At 35.4% G+C, this 25,734-nt stretch overlaps 1 protein-coding gene across 1 annotated transcript; it reads left to right on the top strand.

Moving 5' to 3' along the window:
* The first annotated feature begins 413 nt into the window (after positions 1-413).
* Positions 414-25,307, top strand: LOC149690185 (uncharacterized). Its single transcript, XM_089869701.1, has 5 exons — positions 414-997; positions 2,075-2,938; positions 22,132-22,426; positions 22,539-22,749; positions 23,181-25,307. The coding sequence occupies exons 2-5, from the start codon at positions 2,338-2,340 to the stop codon at positions 23,454-23,456; spliced, it is 1,383 nt and encodes a 460-aa protein (XP_089725827.1). The 5' UTR covers positions 414-997; positions 2,075-2,337; the 3' UTR covers positions 23,457-25,307.
* Positions 25,308-25,734: the final 427 nt, after the last annotated feature.

Below are 25,734 nucleotides of genomic sequence, written 5' to 3'. Positions count from 1 at the left end.
ACCCTTCTCATAAATGTTAAACTTCCGATCCATGGTTTATTAATTATTTAAATTTAAATAAAATGAGTCTGATACTTCATGGACTCATTTTATTTAAATTTAAAAAATTGGTAACCCTTCATTGAAGTTGCATGCTTATGTCCGTATTTAAGCTATAGTGTCACATGGATTTTCGCCTCTTTACCATGCATAACATAACCCATGCGAAAAAGCCAAAAACCTAAACGATCTCGATCGGGGACTCTAGAAAAAGTAAGTCATCAAGATCTCATAGAAAAATGCTATGGAAAAACTTCAATATTATCCAATCCTAGTTCGCAATCTACTCAGTCGGTGGCGCTGCCTTCATCATCGCTTCCCGCGTACCAACAACCCGACAAACTGGAGGACTCGAAGGCTCTTGGATTGGTTGGTTCTGGTAGGAGTCAACCGAGCGGGACAAACCCACAGTCCCTCCTACAATGGTTATCTACCAGACTGACTGAGCCGTGTATGTGCGGTGTGCGTTGACTGAAACCGCGTGGGCTAGCTGCTGGCCCTTTGCCTTTCCATCCAGAGAGTCAACTTCAATGATGGGGGAACGGGAATAATGAGAGGCAAGTAGCCGGACTCGACTTTATAGACAGATTGTTAAGCGTTGGAGGAAAGGATAGGTATATCGCCCCTATTTCCCCTCACCAGTCTCGTCAATTCGGAGGCAAACGGTGTTAAATTCGGCAGGTTCAGTTGGTTCAGCCAGAAGAGAAGGCTATATCGCTACTCGCTCGCTCGCGCCCGTGTCTCTTTGATTACACAGATGAACGGAGACTTGACAAAACGTTACTAGTAGGCGAGTGACATCAACGAGGCTGTTTGTGTGCTGTGGTATTAACCGCGACTCCTAACACGCGACAGACAAATTTTCAATTGAAACAATTACGGGAGGTAATTGTTTAAGCGAGGATGATCGTATAATATTTGACATTCATAATATTTTCGTGTATCCATTAACATCAAGGTAAGCTTTGATTTATTTTTTTATTTACACAATATTTTGCGGGGATGGTTTATTTGAATTGACTGATGTTTTTAATTTACGCTTTTGACGATTTTGATTATTTCTTAAGATGGTAATTATAGTAATTAGTCTGGATAGTGGGAAATGAGTTCAATGAGTTGACCGGAAAAAGGCGCGAAATCTTAGATGTCATGGGAATAATTTAAATATTAACTTGAAAGTACGTTTGATTTCCCCACATATTTAAAATATCTTTGTGAAGTTTTCAGACGTGCACAAGTTTTCCGTCATTTCCTTAAACTCTTTGGAAAATAATTGCATGGGGATCGTTAATTTCAAAGAAATATATAATAATATACTTTGATTGAAACTTATGTAATAATAATTGACAAAAGTTTAATATTAACTGCGACGAAACAATGATTTTTCCGTTGAAGTTAAAACATTTTTAAGTTAAAACATCTTTCCATATGCCATAATTTTTCTGAGGTTATTCAGGATAAATTGATTGAATTACTCCTTTCTCTGATGAATGTTTTACACATAAATGTTAGTCAGATAAATTTTGCATGAAAAATCACGAGAAAATTATATAACTATAACTGAAAACTAAAAGATTTGAATCTAATTCAATGTTTGAGCTGTTAAGTGTTTTAAAATTTCACTCATTAATTGAGGTCACATATTTTACTTACTACTTTCTTGCTTGTAACTTCATACGTTCATATAAATACGAATGACACGTTAAGTTACAGTGGACAGAAAGGGTAATCCATATAAATAGTTGAAAATTACAAACTTTCATATTAGACCACCCATAATAAAAACCTTAATTGATTACTGTACAGCTATACGAAATCGCAAAAATACCGCCATCATAATTTTGACTCAATAAACTATATCATAAATTAGGAATAAAAAAAAACCACCATCACCCGTCCCTATCCTTTAACAATATACAAACCCCTCCTTTACCAATCAATCGTGATCTTGACCCCATCAATCACACACAAAAAAATACCCATAACCCATAACCATTAACCATCTAACCAGAATTATCTTCCTCTCTATTTCCAGGGTTAAAAGAGATATCAGGATCACAGAGCAAACCGCGCGAACAATGACAACATTACGAAAAGAGTCAAAACGTACCCAGTGAAGCGGCGACCAAACAGAAAACCCAAAATTGTACAGCAACATCGTTACTACCGTACCTATTACTCCTGCAAAGGAAATTGGTCCCAGTGGGAAAAAGAGCCGTAGAATATCCCGCGAGAGTCAACCCCGGCAGCTCGGCGGTCGGCTCGATACAATCCGAATCGCTGGCACGAGTTCCCGAGATGACCGTAGACTGCCGAGCGCGTACCGCGACGGGTAAAAGTACGAGTATGGCGCCGACTTCTTCGGGAGGTCCCCGTTCAAACGACGTCAGTTCCCGGATCTCACCGGGTTCGCCACCTACCCCCGTACCGGCGCCACCCGCCGGGCCTCCCGCCTCATCCTTCTTGATACGGGACATATTGGGTGCCACTACAAACGGTGATGACCCTTCACCCCCGAGAAACTCGCGGAACTCTCATCACCGGGACGATAGTTCGCCACCGTTAAGGTCAACTTCACCGCCTCTCAGGAGGATCATGCCCTTGGTACATAACGGGTCAATCTTCGGAGGTCATCACGTACCGGGCATGATGATGGAAAGGGGTCCGGGTGGCCATGGTGGACCTTTGAACTTTGGACTGTCGCCACCCGGATCCGGAGGTTCGGCTTTCTTGCATCACCCGGGAGCCGCGGAATCTTTCTCCGGCCTCTTCGGATTGGGAGGCGCGCATCCGGCATCCGCGATGACTGCGGCGCAGCATCTGATGCGGATGCATGGCGGGGAAGAGCAAGATGAATCCGGCGATGAGGATGGAAATGGAATGTCTGAAGATAATCTCGGTGAGTCCATCCACATGAGTTTTTAAATAATACTTAGCACGCGACTGTCAATTTGACATGGCGATATATATTTTAACTTAATGTTAAATGCACCGGTTACCCACTACTTACTAATGAAAATGAAAGAGGGTTTACCATGAAAATATTTTAACATTTTTCTTCAGATTAGGAGAATTGATACCATGTACACCAGGAGGACAGGCTACTTAGTAATGCACCTTGTCCGTCAAGTATAGCCTGGCTTCCTGGTGTAAATCGTATCAATCCTGCTATAGTCTGAAAATAATGTACAATTAAAACATCTAAGACCTAATGATCGAGTGAACCAAACGACGACTATAAAGAATAATTTTTGTTAATGATGATTTAATAATAAAAGTTAATTATTTAAAAAATACTATAACTTTTTGTAACGTATAGGTTAATTAAGAAAATGAGTAGTTTAGTCGAAAGTTCTTAGAAAAATGTAGAACAATTTCACAGGTAATTATTTGGTTTTATTAGAAGCTGGGTCAAACCTACTTCCGGTGCCCCAATATTATACGTTTTCGGGACATAAAATCCGAAAACCTGGGTTACAGGAAAAGTTAAGTAAGCTATCAGAAAATCTGATACGTTAGACGTCAAATTTTTGAAGAGATTGAATTAAAAAAGTTTGGGATAATTATGATGATGGTTGGATGAAGTCATTTCAACTTGACCTTTGGGGTCATTCTGATATTATATAATAGAGTATATTGAACTTATCTAAAAACAGACCACAAAATAACCCTCAATCATATACCACTATTAATATTCTCTAATTTTCAATGAATCAAGCGCTCTACTAGAAAGTTTCCCACAACTTTTAAAATTCCAAAATTGTTCCGGTTCACAGAATCAATAACCCATGACCTATACTGCCCTGATTCTAACAATTGTTACAATTTTAAAATAGCACCCTAGGTCCATAATCTAAAGTAAGATATTCTACCACTCTTTGCTTCATATTTGAAAACATGAAATAAAATACAGAAATAAAATAAAATCAAAGTTAAAAGTATTTCAAAATAGAGTCATTCTTCCAAAAACATTTATTTAAAAATTCAAAAAGAGCGCGAATTAGGATCTCTTCTTATCTCAACAGAGTGTAAGGAGAATATGAGGGGCCATCTACCATTGGCTGTATTAAAAGTATTACTTGATTAATAGCTTTAAAAAACCTAGCTTTAATTTTGATAGTTAAATAACTTAAATTATTTCATGTCACCCGAAATCAATGTATTTTCTAGTATACTCTGAAAGTTACTAGCCTAAAGATAAGTCCATAATAATTACCTATATTTTACAAAATACCAAAGAAAATTACAGATTTAAACATAACTATACCACGGTAATTCATCCGGTATAATATTGGATAATTACCAATGATTTTTTGTCTTAGATTTTAGCATAATATTCGGTTTTGGAACCTTAGGAAATATTGTTGTTAAATTTCTTTAAATTTACCATCAAATAATAGTAAATTTTCCCAAAACTTCAGTCAGTAATTTACTGGGTAATTATCAGTTTTAAAAATTACGGTTATCTCACATCCCTATATTAACACATCGGGAGTTAATATTTTGAAGCTAAATATGGTATGCAAGATAGAATTAAGTATAATTTGGAAAGCCAAGACCATTTCAGATGACTCAATCTTTTGACCCAACTACAGGTGAATCATGCATGAACTCTGATAGAGCAAACTTGTTCAGTCCTGAAAATAAAACCACGAGTCGTTTTAAAAAAGATTTGGTACCTAATTGTGTTGAGTCAAAAAATTGGGTTCATCTGAAAGAGCTGGTTTTACTTCAAGTTATGGATATCCTCACAAAGAGAAAAGTAAATCCCTGTAAAATACCGTACCTTTATCTACCAATGAGTAAAGCGTCATAAAAACATCAAAACTCCATTTTATCTCAGCAAAATAACAACGAGAGAACATCCTAAAAATGTTAACAAAAACGTTGCCCATAAAAGCAACAGAAAAGAATCCCAAAGTTCTGTACACCTCAATTTACCACAAAAATGATTTCATCGTGGGACCTTAACTTTAACCGTCTTTAGAAACCACCAACTTTCCCATTGAAAACATGGCATCTTACATACGAATCTCAATACCTTTCAAGATCGCAAAGGGACTAGCTGACTTTATGGGTAGGTTGAAGGTCAGTTATAAATGAGCGTAATATGGGTCCCCAGACACCTCATCAACTAACGATATCCAATCCATTCCCTCGATGTTCAAATTGGTAAATCGCCTATAACCTAGTTGGGGGTCCACGGCGTGTCGGTCGCCCTTCTTTGTAGCCGCCGCGATTTCACGCAGAGGGTCCGCGGATTTGACCCCAACGCCCATTTAGGGTCAACCGCAAAAAGCGAAGGGGCGTGAAGGGGGAAATTTGACCATCAATTAAAGGATGGGAAAGATATTGGCATCCAATTCGAATCCAGAGTAGAATCTATCGTAGTTTCAGGTGTACAACTGCCACTAGTGTTAAACCAACGAAGCATGAGGAAGCTTTATGATACACTAGAGACACTAATATCATCCCATCATGTTCAGAATTTAGAGGTAACAGCATGAATGTATTCATTTCATACGTGTTATACCATAAGTTTGTAAGATATGTTCCATAAGTATGACACTACCTATACTTCGTAATGCTAGAGACTTACAGCTCGAGCTAGTTTATAGAACGACAAGCGAGAATTGTCTACACTCGGCTAATTTTGCAGTCCATCTTTCTATTTAGTCTGTATTAAGCCTTTGACAGCGCCTCACCAGGCGTCTCATTACGGAAATTTATGACCAACGTCACTTCATGCATGACAAGCTCCAGTTTGTAACCAGTGACAAACTTATGGAACATTTCTTATAAACTTACGGTAAAATTTAAAATAATTTTATTTATGATTATTTTCTCAAAAAACTAGTTCAGTAGAAATAAACCAACGTCAATTGTATTATTGTAAAATATTTTTAAGTATGTCGGGAGAAATTTGACATGTACTTTTCAATTTCCATAACTTTGTGAAATTAGAACTGGCCAACGGTTTTCTACCAGAAAAAAATAGAAGCGGCACCAGGAATTTCTCTTTAATCATCCAACGCGTGAGGATGCGGCTCTTCGAGATTTAGTAAGCTTATGACGCTCTTTAATTTGTCAAGTCAATAGGTTCCTCTCAAATCTAATCGTGCATGCGGCACCGCAATAATTCCCAGTGTCACTTCTATGTTTAAGTGGTGTAGCACGTTTTAATTCAGTATTTCGCTCAATTTCTTAAACACTAACATTTCTTAAGTTGGTATACATTTAGTTAATTTGGTAAATGTATGAGATCATATTTCAACTTTTAAATTCAATACTCAATTTAACTTTGAACAATATTCAATGTAGAAAGTAATAAACTCGGGTTAACAATACTAGATGGTTCTAATCTTGAGAAATGACTTATTTTTGACAGTTTAGTCTCCCCGTATAATGGTCAAAAATACAGAAGGACAGAAAGTGTTTGCGTTAAAGGAAAAACCATTGGGAATAATTAGCTTTTAAACTCGGTATTCCTTGGTAATATTTATACTTGGCACTATTTTGTAAAGAATAGAGTTTTAACAACAATACAGAAGAATATTTGCTTGGTATGGCCGAATGCTGAGAATAATTTTTTAAATTTCTTCCCATGCATCGTTGGCTTTTGGAAATACGCCAATGTTTTTCTAAGAATAAGGTGTGATGTTTACCAAAAGGTATTTTTTTCAAGGGCCTAGAAGGTAAAACTTATTTTGATAAGGAATTAAATTTAGTTAGTTAGAATAATATGAGTTAATGAAGATCTTTCAATTTTATTTAACATTGAATTCAAGGCCCAGTTAGTCAGATTTTTCTCTTCTATACCAGGGATAATTCCTATAAAATCCTATATTTATGAATCTATCCTATATTACCCTATAATTTCATGAAAGGTCCAATAATATCCTATATTGTTGAGCATATCCTATTATCCTATAATTTCGTGAAAGGTCCTATATTATCCTATAATTTCGTGAAAAGTCCTATATTATCCTCTATTTCTGAATCTATCCTATAGGTATATTATCCTATCATTTCATGAAAGGTCGTATAATATCCTATATTTTTCACTTAGTCGAAGTTTTAGTGAAGTTTAATATTAAATTTATCAAAATTTACCTCTTTTGTCGAGTTCACATTTGACTAGACACCAAAATTGAGGTCGCTCAGGATCTTTTATGTATTATTTTTTAATTAAGTTCCTCTTTTCAAACTAAAATCCAATTTATTATTATAATTTTTCTTTGATTTTTCTAGATAGATTAAGCCAAAATAGTATCATATATGAGCATATTTAATCTCATATTTTCATATGAAAAAACATTTTTTCTTCTATAAAATCTTACAATTCCGGAAAAGAATCCTTATTTTTCCTATAAATAATTTTAAAATTTTGACTGGGCTGAGTGGGCTCCCTGCTATACGTGGTGTTAAAAATGACATTATGCAGTCTAGGTCACCAGTGTTTTACCTACGACCCCTTAAATTGAAGTAAGAAACTGAATGACAATGCCAATTAAAAGGTTATCCCCAAAACACTTCAATCAATTGGCCCAGACGGCAAATTTTTGACTCAAAATCATAATAAAACAGAAGACTGTTCGTCTATCGCCCCGGAGACTGGTAGAAGTTGAAGATCAACACCCGGTATTTAAACTTCCTATCAAAACCCTCAAGTCTTTAATAAATGGTGGGCGACAGGCTTAAAAGTATAGCGAAAAAGCATTTAGATAGATCAAAACAGGCCTAGAAGCAATTAAGCCCCCTATTGGTCAACCGTGCGAAAACATCCAGGTGTTTTCTTGACGAACATTTTTATTTTGTTTTGCGCCAATTTGGTTTGGAGAATATATACCTAGAGCCTTCATTTGATATTATAGCTTGACCAATAGAATTGTCCGTGCTAAAAAATGAAAGTGGATCACGCGCGTATATCGCCAATGAGAAGGCCGCTGACATGCAAAGTTACTTGTCTCCATTGTTTTAAGTACGAAATGAATGTAATTGCAACGTTAAAGGGAGGACAAGTTGAAACTTATAACGTGGATTCGGGTTAAAGGGGTATTGAATATAAAACGTCTTCGTTTGAAAAGCGATCATTTGTGATCGAGGGCTAATCACTCGACTGCAGTATATGGATAATTAAACTTTTCTAGTTCAATTTTAAAGACACGCTTGTGGAAAGCGAAGATTGTGCTTCGATTTTACTTAAGAAGCATTTCTTAAAATTCTTTAAGATTGAATCCAATCAATTGATTTGCTGCATGCTGATCAATTTATCATACCTAAATTGCTTGAAAACATTTACTTATAAATTCGCGTTTTCTACAATTCCATGTTTTACTTTTAGACTAAAAACGAAGCACAAATTCTACTTACTCATATAAGCAACAGTTATCTATTCCTTGAACCATGTTTAGTTTTCTACCATCTTTGGCAAGCACCTTTGTGATAAATTGTTTAGTCATAACTGATTTATTGAGCCGGTCAAACATATCCAAACTTATTACTACTAAACATAACTTTACCAAAAAGTATTCAGTTTATCTGGATATGAATTATGAAACGTATTTCATCCGATTGTGATCCGAGGTTACTGTGCAGGATCACTATGTAAGGATCAAAGACACTTAGATCACCTTGTGATCAGCCCCATGGTTAAGATTTGTCAAATGACTATTTGCACACTTTCTCTGTATAAATTATTAAATTTCTCTTATAATAGTAAAACGCTCATATATACCAGTCCGTACGAACAGAACTCAGACAAAAACATGGGAAATTATGTAAAAGAACCTGGTGAATAGTGGGGGAAATAAGATCACGGAATTCAGGATCATGCATGGGTTTATGCAGAAGGATGACTCTGTACCCTCTTAACACTTTAAACAGTCATGTAACATGATTCTTCCCAGGCTCACCCTTTTTATTTGCTCTCTCTGCACTCATCTAACTTCAGATGGGCATCGCACCATGCAGGGGTGAATTCTACAACTGCTTGCCACTAAATCCTCAGCAATCAACCCACAAACCTTGATTGTCTTGACGTGGGACAAAAATCCACAAGCGCAAGCGCCTTGGCAAATAATTAAACGCTAAAGAGTAATGATGAGTGAACTATTTAGATCGCGTATGTGATTAGGTTTAGTAAATAACCTTGCTCTAAATGTAAAATTATGTTGGGAAGAATCATGTTACAATTACCCGCCCGCTTTGCGCTCGTTCACTTCTTTCGAACAGAAGTATTATATACGTCTAGTTTTTGCTATAGTTTCATCATCACTTTGAAATATCGAATAAAAGTTTCCATATAAAATCGTCTAAATTTCACTATTTACGCGTGCATATACAAAATGGTCGTTTACAACCAGTGTAGTCGCGTTTTCTGTTTGGCGGAGAATTTAAGTGAAGTTAAAAAGGGTATTTTATGCGAGTATTTGAAAAACCAGCAGATAAACTTCGTCATAGTACACTATATAGCACATTTATAATTAAAGGCAACTTATGGATCCTTTTTATCGGCGACATTCGTTTTGACCTCGCATCGCATATATGGTTCGCGTGTCTACCTTACATTTGCAGGATTGAAATATCTACCATTAGATCTATTTAACCGAACCTAATTCTCTTGTTTTTCCATTAGAACAGCGAAACAAACACCGCCCTTTCGAGTCTAAAGTTTTTAAATTAACTTGTAAACTCTCTCCTTTATAATTACATTTACAATTAGTTGGGTACTTAACTTATTAGAGAATTTAAGAAGTCTTCGAAAACGTATTCTGCAAAAGATACTTTACGTTACAAATTTTTTGTTTCTGATTTAGGTTTAATACTTACAAGTAGAAATGAAATTTAAACTTAACGAGAAATAAAATGACGAATGTCTGTGATATACTTAAGTTTAATTAAGAAACTGAGAGATAATGCTAATTTAATTAATGGGTCATCCCTAAAACACTTCAATTATAACTTGTGTAGACTCAAAATCCCCCATATATCCAATTGTACTTCGGTATTCCAACGTTTTTGGAACACTGCCTGAATTACATTTCTTCGGAAGTTTCTTAAACACTCTAATGTCTTTAAGGTATAGTTTGGTAAATGACTTCAGTATAACTATATAAACTTAAAATGGCCTAATTATTCAATTCTGTCGCTTATACCGGGTGTTGACAGTTGGTTGAAGCGATATGGATGTCGTGTTGCATATTATGTTCATCAGTTTCTTTACTTTTAATACCGAAATACTGGTTATAAAAGACACAAAAAGGTTAAGTTTGGAAAAAGATAAAGTTGTCTTGCAAACAAAAATAATCTAAATTAAACTAATTAGCATTGGTATATTTAATTCAACATAAAAACGTATGTAGTTTGATACCAAAACTTGATATATTATTTTTCATCTCGCTATAAAAACGTGAAAGTATACACCACAGTTTTTAGAAAAGGTCATAAGTAAATTATACCGATTCAAGTTGCTGGTAAAATAAATAAATTACCGTTCAGTCGTTTACTTTTTTACAATACTAATTATTTCGTTCACTAATTAAAAATTCCACTTCCAAATTAAGGTTTTTGATGGACGCCAAAATGCTTGACATAATTTTTCATAGCGGTTATATAACGGTTAAGTTATGTAAAATTAGGATAATTTTTAAATTAATATTTGGTAAACACAATCAAACCTTATCAAAATTATCCAAAAGATATTTTATCAATAAAAAATTAAATATCATTAAAACGTTGCGGATAAATTAGATAATTTACAGATAGAACTTTTTCTGTGATCCGCAAAATTTGGATTTCCATTGAAAACTTATTTCATCCAAATAAACTTTGGTTTAGTTCATTAAAAATTTAAGAAATACTAGTAAAATTTAAATGCTTTTTTTCCATGAAATTATATTTTTGAAGCTTGTTTTAGCATTAAGCCTAACTCCCATAAGCGCATTGCAAATTAATCCTAGAATACGCACCTTAAAATCCACAATATTCATATTCATGGCTTAGGAGTGTTTGATGCTGTATGACGGTTATACATAAGCCTTATGTTGCATATAATTATAAATGTTATTCATTTACTCATTTTTATAACATCGCACCTGGCGAGGCATTAAAATTTAGACTTTATACCTTGCTATTGTTTATATAGTAATTGGAAAAAAGCCTTTTAGCGAGTTTAAAAATTTTCAAATTAAAAACAAAAGATTACTTATCAAAATAGTAGCATATGTTCAGCCGTACACTAAACTTTAAAACCATCATAAATTATATGAAAAAAAAACCTAATTTGCATCATTATATAGTCATTTCCGTTTCTAAATTATACTGAAAACTACACAAGGAAAAAACTTAACAAATCTTTTTAAGAGGAACGTCCCTCCCCATCGTAAAAGTTTTACTTAAATGACCAATTAATTCAAAGCAACTTTTTCTCATAGCCTAGAAAAAACGCTTTTAAAGGGATGTTGAAATGTCAACAAATATATATTTCATAGTCTTTAAGACTAATCCTTATAGCACAAATAATTATCGATCCATTAACCTAATCCTTATAGCACAAATAATTATCGATCCATTAACCTAATCCTTCAAAATTGCACAAATAATTATCGATCCTTAAGCCTTATCCATCAAAATCGCACAAATAATTCTCGATCCTTAAGCCTTATCCATCAAAATCGCACAAATAATTCTCGATCTTTAAGCCTTATCCATCAAAATCGCACAAATAATTCTCGATCTTTAAGCCTTATCCATCAAAATCGCACAAATAATTCTCGATCTTTAAGCCTTATCCATCAAAATCGCACAAATAATTCTCGATCTTTAAGCCTTATCCATCAAAATTGCACAAATAATTTTCGATCCTTAAGCCTAATCCTTCAAAATCAGTTAAATCGCACAAATAATTCTCGATCCTTCAAAATAGCACAAAGATTTCTTGAAGATATCACTTTCCAAGATTAATTCTCGATCATTAGGCCGGCTTAATCATTCAAAATCCCAAGAATAATTCTCAATCATTAAACTGGCCTAATCTTTGAAAATTCCAAGAATATTTCTCGATCATTAAGCAGGCCTAATCTTTCAAAATCCTTAAAATATTCCTCGATCATTAAGCAGACCTAATCTTTCAAAATCCTTAGAATATTCCTCGATCATTAAGCAGACCTAATCTTTCAAAATCCTTAGAATATTCCTCGATCATTAAGACTAATCTTTCAAAATCCTTAGAATATTCCTCAATCATTAAGACTTATCTTTCAAAATCCTTAGAATATTCCTCAATCATTAATCCTAATCCAACACCTAAGAATATTTCTCGATCATAAATCCTAATCCAACACCCAAGAATATTTCTCGATCATAAATCCTAATCCAACACCCAAGAATATTTCTCGATCATAAATCCTAATCCAACACCCAAGAATATTTCTCGATCATTAAGCCTAACGTTTCAAAACAACCGTAGTTTTTTCAACTCCAATCTGTTCAAAATCCACAAAAAATATGATCCTATACTGAAATCACCAACTTCAAGCTCCCTTACACCTCAGATCTACAAGTTACAACCCGATTTCACAATCCCTTTAAATATACCACCCATTAAAGGCCACACGATTCGGAGATTTATAAAAATGGCAAATTAGTATAGCCACCGTGCATGCATGCATCTTGGACCGATATAACTTCTTCATTCAGTGAATCAAAAGTGTTTTCAGGAAAACGGATTCGACCCACGACCCCTATACGATGTATAAGAACGGACTAGGCTTCGACTATACAACAGGTGGCTAGCGGTGGAGAAATTTCGCTACCTATAATTCCCACGAGCCTAGCCATGCAGTCAAGAAAACTCCCCGTCTTACCTTCCCTTCCCGATAACTTCCCAAGTAAACGGGACAACACCTTTAAAAACCCCTGCTAACCGGCAACTATGATACCATCGCTTGATTTAGCACAGTAATAACCGTCGTTAAAGTGTAGCGAAGGTTAAGGTTATCTCACGGATAACCTCTTACTTTCATCATATATATATATATATATATATTTTTTTCTACATTTAAAGTACTATGCAACATGAATGATCAGATTGTAATGGAATGTTTTTTAAATTGTTTTAATGTTAGGGCCTTCCAACAATTGTTTTAATGGACAAAGACTAGAAAAAGTAAATGATAAGTGAACAAAATTAAATGACTGAAGTCCCAGATATTAGATTTTTTCAGGTTAAAGATATGATGATAAAACATAAATTATTCACCTTTATCACATACGTGATAAATAGTTCCCTCATCATTACTGTCTCTTTTAGCGCTTAACTATTTGCCAAGGCGCATGCGCTTGTAGATTTTTATCCCTCGTCAAAACAATCAAGGTTTGTGGGTTGATTGCTGAGGGTTTAGTACCAAACAGTTATAGAATTCACCCTAGCACGGTGCGATAGTTACCCATCTGAAGTTTGATGAGCAGGAGAGCAAACAAAAAGGTGCATGAGCCTGGGAAGAATCATGTTACATTTCTGAAGTATTAAGAGCATACAGTGTCATCCTTCTTCTATTATCCCCTTCTGCTAATATCTGCATGTATTCCATTAAGTAGAGGAACAAAAACTAGAATTTTCAACCTCAAACCAAGTATCCTTTCTTTGGATATCGAATAATCGAGGAGTTACTCTAGCTTTATTGGTCTAAACTATAGCTTGCAGGTGGACTTGAAAAGTATCTATCTGAACTGCGATTACGTTTTCAAATGGTCCATATTCTCAAGTCTGCTAAAACCGTTTTTCTGATGTCTGCCGGCCCTATGGGTTTTAAGTTAACGGCGATATGGTTGGATGATCTCGAGCTAGAAGTTTATACATTTAAGGGACAATATTTATCCACCATTTTCGATTTATTCCGATAGTTTTAACACCGCTGAGCCTAAGGGCGCTATAGACATAAACACCGCATGCGTGTTAAGTACTTTAGTTTCAGATTTTTGGGGCGTACATCTAGTCATTATGTTAATGTTTTACGGCACTTAATGTTTAATTGATGAGGTTATTACCTACAGCTTTAAGACGAAGGTTGTATAACGCATGGGTAGTAAGCCTAATTGAACTACACGGGTACATCTCATAATTTTTATTAATTGTCGAGGGTATTTGAAAATTTTTACGAGTTTGGAATTTTATTTAATTAAAAATTTTATACTAATGATATATATATAAACGTGAAAGTTTGTGAGTTTCGATGTTTGTTAATGAATTTCGCTTTAACGGCTGAACGGTTTTGTATTAAATTTCGGATGCCGGTAGACCACGACCTGCATTATCATAAAAGATATACTGTAATTATAGTTAGTTTCCGTCGGTTAATTTCTCAATTTTTGCGCTATTAAGTCAAAAATTATTATTCCTGCTTAAGGCATATGATAACTTTTCTTCGTACTGTCAACATACAGCATACGTTTCCGTGGCATCATTTCAAAGTTTTCTAGAACATCCCTTATTGAATTTTTTACTTTTACAATTTAAAGACCGACTTCCAGCGAAAAGGGTTCTAGAGAACTGAAAACCGAGCATTGAGACTAACAATGAAGCGGCCGTGCCGATTTTCGAAGCCCCGCTGGGTCAAAAGTTGGAAGGGTTCTCGCTAACTGAACGCCGTGAAATGTGGTTCTAGCGAACTGAAGATGAACAATAGAAATCCGTCGGTTAATTTCTCAATTTTTGCGCTATTAAGTCAAAAATTATTATTCCTGCTTAAGGCATATGATAACTTTTCTTCGTACTGTCAACATACAGCATACGTTTCCGTGGCATCATTTCAAAGTTTTCTAGAACATCCCTTATTGAATTTTTTACTTTTACAATTTAAAGACCGACTTCCAGCGAAAAGGGTTCTAGAGAACTGAAAACCGAGCATTGAGACTAACAATGAAGCGGCCGTGCCGATTTTCGAAGCCCCGCTGGGTCAAAAGTTGGAAGGGTTCTCGCTAACTGAACGCCGTGAAATGTGGTTCTAGCGAACTGAAGATGAACAATAGAAATCCTTTTAAATTTATTTCCTCTCGAATTTTTGCTTTCCCCTGAAGGAAATTCTCTATTGCATATCTTCAGTTCGCTAGAACCACATTTCGCGGCTCTCAGTTAGCTAGAACCCTTCCATCTTTTACCCCAGCGGGGATTCGAAAATCGGCACGGTCGCTCCATTGTTAGTCTCGATGCTCGGTTTTCAGTTCGCTAGAACTATTTTCGATGGAAGTCGGCCTTTAAACTATTTTATTTTAAAGTTTTTGGGCTGTTACGTCGAACAAATCTAACATAGTGGATACTTTTATAACCCTTTAGTTCCTGCAGTACGTTTCCCTCTGATGATATCAGTGTTTCTTTCATTTGCTATTCTGATAAAAATTAGTCTAATTAATATCACTAATTCCACGCGTATGAAGTAACAGTTAAAAATAATTATTTAGGTCAAGATGACCTTTTAACGTTTCAAAGATTTAATTTAAGAACGTATACTTAATTTCTTGCAAAATAATTAATTGGGAGGCGTTACTGCCTACGCAATTCGTGCATATATGTCAAGAGCAATTTAAATCAACTTCGGTTTAAAGAGAAATTTTCACTTATCACTAGCATTTTTAGCTATGACGGAGAGTGACATTAACTTTAAAATATAGCAGAAATAATTGGTAAATAGATCAAACATTCGTATATGTAAACAACTTCATTAACAATAAGGATTTTCGCGTAGAACTGAATTGAATTGCAATAAATTTCTGTGAGAAATCTAGAACTGATCGTAGCTTCTATGAATTGTAAATGAATACATAATTTCCATTTAAATTACTCATTATTATAAACGTAATTATCAAAGGGCTCATACCATTTACACAAGGTGGCGACGCTATACTTTTGATAAAGTAGTCTGCCCTTTTTGTCCCCAAGAAGCCTGCATGACCTCCTTATGTAAATGGTATGAGTCCTCCAAGCCAATTTGAAATACTCATTAGTTTTCTAACAAGGAGGATTCATTCCATTTACACAAGGAGACGAGGTTATACTTGCAGATTGACAAAGCAGTCTGACCCTTTTGTCCCCAAGCAGCCTGCATGGCCTCCTTGTGTAATAATGGTATGAGTCATCCAAGCCAATTTGAAATAATCATTTTATATTTAAACGTTTCATTTTTGAGCATACTTAAATTAATTCAGCTAAAAACTGAATTTATATCTAAAATACTGCAATAAGCAACAGCAGGCCATGAAGACGGCTCATGTTTATATCTCTCCTTCTTCATAGTGAAAGGATTGACAATTAAATACTGCCGGCAAAACTCAAAATTACCCCTGAAGCTCCCAGATTTTAAATCTCGGTAATCTCCTTAAAAATACTCTATTACTACACACAAGTAAAAAAAAGAAGTATAAAACCCTATATAACATCCAGACATATTTTATACCCCATAATCATAATTTCGGGATAACATCTACATCAAACACGAAAAAGCATTCGTTCGTGCGGCGTCATGGCACTCTTTTATATATTCCCTTAGATCGTAACAATAAGAAAGTTGAGGATCTGCCATTAGGCTATTAAAATATTTTATATAAAAAAGGTAGATACTTTTAAACGATCGAAAGTATAGTAAGATACTGGGAGATATTTTGTTAAATTTCTATATCATTCTGCATGGGAACTTACTATCCAGATAGTTGTAGTAAAGTATAGGAAATTATATCAGCTCATACACAACGATTTCAAAACTTTCTACTTCTATTTTAGAAGCAAATTAAACCAAAGTTAACATTAGTCAAAGCTTTTATGTTTTTCGTACGAAGAATGTTTAAATTCTATTCAAGAAAAATGTTAATTTCTGTGCAGTTTAATTTGATGGTCGCTTTATAAAAGGTTTTATCATTTAAACCAGGGTTAAAAAAACCGTGTTTTATTAAAAACAAATGATTAAAACTAGAACATGCCGGGACCGGGTTTTTATGGGTTTTATCGCGTGAATTGTAGTAATTATTATTCAAAGGTCACTGCTTGAAAAAAAAACCAAAAATGTTTTATAAAATAAAATAATATTATTAAACAATAATTTGAAGTTGAAACAATAAATATCTTAAACTATATTTAAAATTAAATTATTTTAGCATTTAAACTATATTTAAAATTAAATTATTTTGGCATTTAAACTATATTTAAAATTAAATTATTTTAGCATTTAAACTATATTTAAAATTAAATTATTTTAGCATTTAAACTATATTTAAAATTAAATTATTTTAGCATTTAAACTATATTTAAAATTAAATTATTTTAGCATTTAAACTATATTTAAAATTAAATTATTTTAGCATTTAAACTATATTTAAAATTAAATTATTTTAGCATTTAAACTATATTTAAAATTAAATTATTTTAGCATTTAAACTATATTTAAAATTAAATTATTTTAGCATTTAAACTCTATTTAAAATTAAGTTATTTTAGTATTCATCAAAATAGAAGATTTTAGTGATGGGTTTTATTAAGTGGTTAAAACCCAATAAAACCCTTGGGTTTATGGAATTAGAACCCTATTTTAGATTTAAGAATTCAATTGATAGCTGCTCATCTCACAACACACGATTTTCAAGAGCTTTCATAGTTAAGGATGATGGTACAGAAAACACTTCGAGTTAATAGGCTTCTGTTTTCGACAATATAGGTTTAGGCAGTGCTGTTATAGGTTTGCCGCGCGACTATAAACGTCTAAGTTTTGGCCGATATCCCTCCCTAATTAGCATGTGTCACGGGCCCGTTTCAGGGACTAGCCGTCTTAACGGCGCCTCGCGTTAAGAACCACTTTTAAACCGAGACTTCTCCGCTAAAACGTCTTAAGACTCGACTCTGTAATCAAAAACCTTGCGCGACTTTTTTTTTTATTATTTCGTCTTACTACTTTTAAAAGTTTTCAAGCCGATATTAGTTTTTTATAGCGCAGGTAAAAACAAGATGGAGTAAACAATGAGAATGAACTTTACCTCGAGTGTAGAAATGTAATTTGGGAAGAAGTTCTTTTCTACGTTGTTCACGTTTTCTATCATATTTTCGAAAACTTTTAATAGATTTATTATCATCATTATTCTATTAGCGCTTGCTTAACTATTTGCCAAGGCGCATGTGCTTGTGCGTTTTTGTCCAACGACAAGACAATCAAGGTTTGTGGGTTTAGTAGTAAACAGTTATAGAATTCACCCTAGCACGGTGCGATGCCCATTTGAAGTTTGATGAGCGGGAGAGCAAACAAAAAGGTAAATGAGCCTCGGAAGAATCATGTTACATAACTAAAAGTATTAAGAGCATACAGAGTGTCATCCTTCTTTTATTATCCTCTTCTGGTAACTCTTAATGGTTTCCATTTTGACTTATTTCCTTTACCATGTTATTATCTTTGGGGCTTTCAGAATTGCGCTTTTACTTGTTTTTAATTCATTAAGGTCCTAGTAAATAAGGGGCCTGCACACCTCTAGGGGTTTTGGGATTTTTTAAATCATTATCCGGGTCTCAGGAAACCTATTGCAAAATTGGAACCATTTACCTCGAAAGTAGGATAAAAACTCATCTACAGAAAAACATATACTAACCTCGAATAAAGGATTTGTACTTTATCAAACATGCACATCACGATAAAAAATTAAATTATATTCCACTTTACTACAAAGACGAAACTAAAACTGTAGGTAAAAAAGTTTTCCCGGCCATTTGAACTGCGTGTGGCAGATTTTAACCACAGAGTCATCTTGGGTACCACCCCTTTATTTTCATCCTCCCTGCCTGTCATTTACGCGCTAGCCCCGTTGTCATTTTCTCTAAACTTTCCGCCAACGAAAAATATCGGGTGAAAGGTCAGACCGAAGCCTTAAACGCGCGCGAGTTGCGGCAGCCTAGCGGCCATCGCGTCATTTACGCGCCTTTTATATAAGGTAGACCAATTTATTTTCCCAAGGCGCCATGAGGCCTTACTAGTCCATCCTTAATCTTATAACATCCAAATTTTAAAAACGTAAAAAAGCTGTATTCTTTCGCGCATCTTTTTTTCCCGCCTTGAATTTGGCTTTTTCTTTTTAACGATCACCGAGAAAGAGTTACGACCGTCCAATTTTGTCTAATTTTCTATAGAACGTAACATGGTAGCTATATTATTGACGATAACACTACTTTATGGGGTCCGCGGTTTATATTGACTTAATCGCAATTTTATCTGGCAGATTTACAGATATTTTTTATTTAAACTTCGCGGTGTATTTCACTTTGATGGGAAAATAATTTCGCATGACTTAATTTGATGTAATAAATTCTGATTATAATTTTAATTCAAATAGATTTAATTTGATGTAATTGTTTAATTTAAAGGGAGTATAACCATCGTGGTTCATAGTAATAACCAGAAGGGGATAATAGAAAGATGACACTGTATCCTCTTAATACTTTAGTTATGTAACATGTCTCTTCCCAGGCTAAATCTTTTTGTTTGCTCTCCTGCTCATCAAACTTCGGATGGGCATAGTAGCGTGGGGAAAATTTTATAACTGTTTGATATATCCTCCGAAATCAATTGACCCACAATCCTCTTCTTGACATGGGACAAAAATTCACAAGCGCATGCGCCTTGGCAAATAGTTAAGCGCTAAATAGAGTAATGATGAGGGAACTATTTATCGCGTATGTGATTCGGTTTAGTAACCTTGCTCAAAATGTAAAATGATGTTCGGAAGAATCATGTTACAATTTCGCAGCTTGTGGTACATTTCTCTCGAAGAGAAGTATTATACACTTCTGTTACTTCCGAAATATTTTAAATTATTTTCTCAGTTGACAGAGACAAGTGTAAAATATCTTTAATCAATTCTAACCAAACCTAAATAAACTCATTAATAAGTTCTTGTAGCAACATGAAACTTAATTCGTTCTATTGCAAATTACGCGATCTGGATTGTTGTTTGAATATGTCGATGTTACGGACGATTGAACAGTAGGTGTAATGAGCAGACACCAAATGCATGTTAGTAGTTGCAAAATGCGTACAAGCGTTTGATCAAAAACTAATGTTTTAGCGCATTTTTTTGACAAATACGTATTTAGCCGCCAAATTCAAACAAATCTTTTTGTCCTTTAAAATCCACCATGTTTCACAAACTTCAATCCCCAATGATCGGACAATGCCAATTCACAAGCTTGTATGATACCATTTGCAACACGATACCAAATCATTCGAAAACGATACAAAATATTCCTCCCTTCTCGTTATTACTAATATCCATACACCCCACATCACTACTTCGCAAGGTTCAAAAGGGGTCACGTATACGAGATCCCACGACCGAGATAATATCCTCAGACAATCACGCGGCCAAGCAAAATGGTAGTTTAGGCCTAACCCAAGCAGCCGCAGAGAGAAAGGTCCCGTTCGTGTTCCAGACAGATAGGCTATGGGTTAAATTCTCTCCCCATCACGGATTGCGATATCTAAACGGTTCAACATGGCCATGGGGTGAGATGGGGTGAAGTGAATATAAGCGGAAGTCGGTGGCTAAACGGTTTTCGGAAAATGAAACCCTACGCAGCGATACGATATAATCAGGTACCCCAAAAATATAGCGGTCCGGAGTTTATAGACGCGAGTTCTACCTTGAACCATTTCGGCTCAGAACCCACCAAGGTGTACCGTGTAGGACCTCTTGGTAAAATTACAGTTATAAGCCAAAAAGGGGAAAATCGGTGTACCGACGTTAAAAAAATAGAGTCGGCGTCGACGTTATTCTAACTCAACTCGAGTCTACACCATTACGAAAGAGAGATTTAATGTGTTTCTAATGTCGACTATAGGATTGGTACAAACGTGGTTTAGTCGTACAGTAAACTTTGACTGAATTTGAAGAAAATTGCCAACAACCTAAATTTACTCTAAAGATAATACTGTCCAAATGCAAATGATAGCGTTGCCATAAGTTTATAACCAAAAGTCTAGCACAATTAAGTGTAATACAACTAAATCTTTGCGGAAATAACTAGCTGTTCCGCTTGAGATTAGATTCTCCTGGATGTTTGGGATTCAAACATCTTGCGTTTGAAACCCAGTTTGAGAATGATAGTGGAACAGGCTTAGAGATGATCTTTGTCTCATAATTTCGTCAGGATAGACTGATGTAGACTTATGACAGTTGTACAAAAACTTCAGACTGAATCGGGGCATAAATGTCAAGTTACACTGTAGGACGTAGGTATGACCATATTGTTTAATGTTCTCTGCTAAAAGTTTACTTTGCGTCAAAACAGAGCACTGTGAATTACAATATAAGTTTGAACCAGCGTTTATCGTAGTACATTCTCATCTCGACAAACCGAGTTGTTACTTAAATGACTAAATTTCCCATGAAAACATTTTCTAGATGCCCAATCATAGCACTGTCTCCTTCATGGTCTTCAAAGCAATTTCACAAAAAAACTACCTTTCTTTCCAGTCGCATTGAGACTTGGGCCCATTATTATCAGGTCGGGAAACTTCAATGGAGAGATAGACCACAGATATTTTTTAACGTGAAGTAGATTATATGGATTGAGGGAGATTACCTTCTAGGGACGTTTTTACAACTTTCGAGTTTTTTTAGTGTCATTGATGTTTTTCGGGGTATTTTCTGTTTTCAAGAAGGGCCCGGGTATGTTTACTATTTTCCGTTTCAGCGGATGTGCAAAGTGATCTCTAGTAAATTAGGGTGACTGAAGGGTGAACCAAGTTTCAATATGGTTGGTTAACCCCAACTTTCCAAATAATCTGTAATTTGGGGTATAGCAAATGGACAGTTGGGGAAATTCAAGCACCTTTTTGTGGTATATCTCAAAAGGTACATAAAATACAACACTGTCACGTGGGAATACCGATCACAGGCAAACGATGCAAGAACTTTCTGATCGATTACTTGATCAAAGGAAATATCGTAGCCAATGTTGATTTAGCATTTAATAATGAATAACACAACGTAGTTTTACTGAGGAACGACAGAAGTACCTAAGTCTTCAAGGAACTAATCGAGGACATCACAATTTTCTGCTTACAGATGAATCTTGTCACTCTGACGACGCGGGTAGCACGGGCGCGGTGGGCAGTTCCTCAGAGAATCATCCGGGAAGAGAACATGGACATCATCACGGATCAGGATCAGGTTCGGGAAACAGCAACTTAAAGCTAAAAAAGCAACGCAAGGCCCGGACAGCTTTCACGGACCATCAACTACAGACGCTTGAAAAGAGCTTCGAACGACAGAAGTACCTAAGTGTTCAGGACCGCATGGAGCTAGCTGCCAAACTAAACCTCACCGATACCCAAGTCAAAACGTGGTACCAAAATAGAAGGTGCGTAATCGAAACACCATTCCTTCAATTGCTAAGCCTAAAACATAAATCTATGAACTGCTAGAGTTAGTTTTAATCAAAAAAATAACCAAATGTAACTTTTCTTTTACAGAACAAAATGGAAACGTCAAACGGCGGTGGGATTAGAACTACTAGCGGAGGCAGGAAACTTCGCGGCAGTTCAACGCATGTTACAGACGTCACCTTATTGGCTGAGTCATTACGCCAATATCGTGGCACCACCTTCAGCACCTTCACATCCCGCAGCACCACACCCTCAGGGCAATCCATTGCACCCTGGTTTTGATCTCTACTATCGTCAGGTATGTGATATTAAACTTCTCATTCAGTTGCATACATGCAATTGAATAACCCGTTAGACAAAAACATTGCCATGTTAGAAAAACAAATTGATTTATGGCTATGGCATCCAAGCAAACTGACTTCGACATTAGTGCAATTAAGCTCTAACATTCTATGGCCAATACATGCTCTTTAATTAAGATTAAATGAATAGCCAATGCATTTGAAACTTGAGTTAAGAAGGAAGTGTAATCAGAGCTTGGAGCTTCCGGATTAGTATAGGCGATTATCATGCGTTTTTTATGAAAACTGGTTCCATAACGTTTCTACTCCCCTTTGATTATGCTCTATGGCCAAGTACTCATAACCTATAATACTACATGCACCATTCCCAGTCAGAAATAGGCAAACCAATCACCCAAACCTAACCACAACCTTTGACCCTTGACAGGCCGCTGCAGCATTACAAAAACCCTTGGCTTACCGTGTATATCCCACTGTCTCGGCATCATTCGCGTTGCAACAACAGGCCGGTGTGATACCTGGGTCCACAGGCTTTCCGGGTCCATCCTCTTCACCCGGAAGTGACGTGGGAACGCCTAATGGTTCTTCGGGACCATCCGCGCCTTCTCAACGAGTCAGGAGCACTTCACCACCAACTAGTTCGGCCATGGGTTCGAGTTCACATTATTATAATAGAGACACATCCCCCTCACGTGACTGTTGATTCTGTTCACAAACTGTTAAAAATTTCACGTTGGACACTGAAAGAAAAATGTGAAGATACTAAGGTTAGTAATCTAGACCTTAGAATCAAAAATACAACGCCATATTAATTTAAAAAAAGGCCAAAAACTGATTCTCACAAATTACCCGGCGTAAAAATGTGTAAATAATAATAGCATTGTAATTTAAATTTTTTGGTTCAACGCGGCCATCAACGCGGCGTAATTTAGGAATTTCCAAAAAGTATTTTACTCGCAGCTTGATATAGCTTTAGTATCGCTACCACAAGCTAGCTTTTAAGGGGAATTTAAAAATTAAAAGAACCGTTAATTAAAATCCCCCTAAAATTATTTGTAAATAAAATGTTTATCATCGTACATAAAAGAAAATGTTTCATTTTTATCCCAGTTCATTTTTCCGATGATTTTAATTTAATTAAAAAATAAAAAAATAATAAGAAAAATTGTTTTTGCGCGTAATGAATTTATAGAGCTTCATTTTAAAGAGATAGTGTCACATCAAAAGATTTCGTGTTTTATGTAGAAAGATTCGAATGAATTTTAATTAATGATAGAAAACTGGCTTATTTACGTCAAAAATGGTGAAAAGAGAACTAATTAGCTATCGAGATCTGAATTTTTTTAAAACTTTGTTTAATATGTTTGACGTATTTTTGATGATTTAGTTCAGAAATTTGTAGAGTTGTTTGAGGGCTACTACAGTAGTTGACATACGTTCATAAGAGTGTTCGATAACTTTGTCACTGTTAACTGAGAGCTTGTCATGGAGTGACCTAGGTGAAACGTCATAGATTCTCGCCAACGCTTAGTAGATACTAAATAGGAAGATGGACTGCAAAATCGCGTGTAGTTAATTCTCGCGTGGTTCTCGAACTAGCTCTCATTAAGTATCTAGCATTTCGAAGTATAGGTAGTGTCATACCAGAAGTGAGATGAGACTAGAAGTGAAGGGCTCTAGCATTGATAGTAGATCCTGGCACTAGTGAACAAATTTGAGGATTTTATGCCGCTTCCCACTACTGAGAAAAAGATTGTTCCAGTTCCAAAAACATTTCCTACCCCCTTCCCCTCAACCTAAAGCGGCCGAAAGCGGCTCCTTGAATCTAGTTCGGCCGTCTACCACCGCGAGCGTCTCACGTTTTGGAGGGAAAATTCAGAAACCGCTACTAGAGGGCCAACCGTTCTTGTGTTATCAAGAATATTCACTTTCGCCGAGTGAAGAATTTGGTTAGCTCAGTACTTCTGGTCTCATCTCACTTCTGGTCATACTTATGGAACATACCTTACAAAATTATACAGTTAAGAATAAACACCATCTCAAATCGTTAACAACTCGGAAATAACAGCTCCGAAATAAGACCATAACAGCTATTTGAAATTAATTACTTAAAAAAATAATTACAAATGTTTGTAGCCCTCAGACTTCTCAACCAAAATCTGAAATTTCCTAAAAAACAAAAGAGCCACGATTTTCTAATTAACGACGAAATTATTAAAATAAAATAAAATGGTTATTGTTGTGAATCAAGAAGAAAAAAAAAAAATTGATTAAAAAATATTTTACCAAACATTGAATAAAAGCAGAAAAGAAATGAGCGGAGATTCTTGCGTTAATTTTATTAACATTTTTTACCGCCGTGAAAAATAAGTAACTTGTATAATAATAATAATAATAATAATGGTCAGGACCTTGAAAATTGCCTGGAAATCATTTGCAATGACAAAACAGGTTTTTACGCTAGAAATCCTGCCCCCCTTTTCCCACCCCCACAGTTTTATCCGATGAAGAAGATTGGATGGGAATTAAATAAAAAAAATTGGTTTCTGTTCAACTTTGCTACCGAAGTGTAAATTCTTCGCTGTTAAGGCGCCAATTTCATCAAAATATAAAACGCTGATTTGTAGGTTGTAGGCCTAATGCGGAACTAAAGAACTTTTAAAACATTTTAACAATTCCAAAAAAAATAAGACGTCACAAAAGTGTTAGATGTAAAGGAAAAATTCATGGATTTCAGCAAAGAGAATAAGGAAAGGAAGCGCAAGTTTCTTGGCAATGCAAAACAGCACGCGTTGGAGCTCAAACGAGCGGGCGCGTCTCGGATAACTCGGTCACGTGGCAAATCGAACGCCTTCAAAGGAGGGGAGAGAAAGAAAACGTACCCGAAACAACTCGATCTGTCTAGTTACTTCTGATCACGTGGTTTTAAGATTCTAATATTCCCCCAAGTTTCTGCTGCCTTTCTTATTTCTCCCTGATTT

The sequence above is a fragment of the Phalangium opilio genome, unplaced genomic scaffold (assembly GCF_054372755.1).
Source record: "Phalangium opilio isolate 3A_F unplaced genomic scaffold, DU_Popi_V2 ptg000031l_1, whole genome shotgun sequence".
NCBI classification, from domain to species: Eukaryota; Metazoa; Arthropoda; class Arachnida; order Opiliones; family Phalangiidae; genus Phalangium; species Phalangium opilio.
This window is presented reverse-complemented; position numbering and strand designations above follow the sequence as displayed.

Bases quoted from the DNA above. Each gene is read 5' to 3' on its own strand.
- LOC149690185 (XM_089869701.1), top strand. From the start codon at position 2,338: ATGACCGTAGACTGCCGAGCGCGTACCGCGACGGGTAAAAGTACGAGT. The intron at 22,427-22,538 runs GTGCGTAATCGA...TTTCTTTTACAG, and splicing joins ACGTGGTACCAAAATAGAAG to AACAAAATGGAAACGTCAAA. The intron at 22,750-23,180 runs GTATGTGATATT...GACCCTTGACAG, and splicing joins TTGATCTCTACTATCGTCAG to GCCGCTGCAGCATTACAAAA.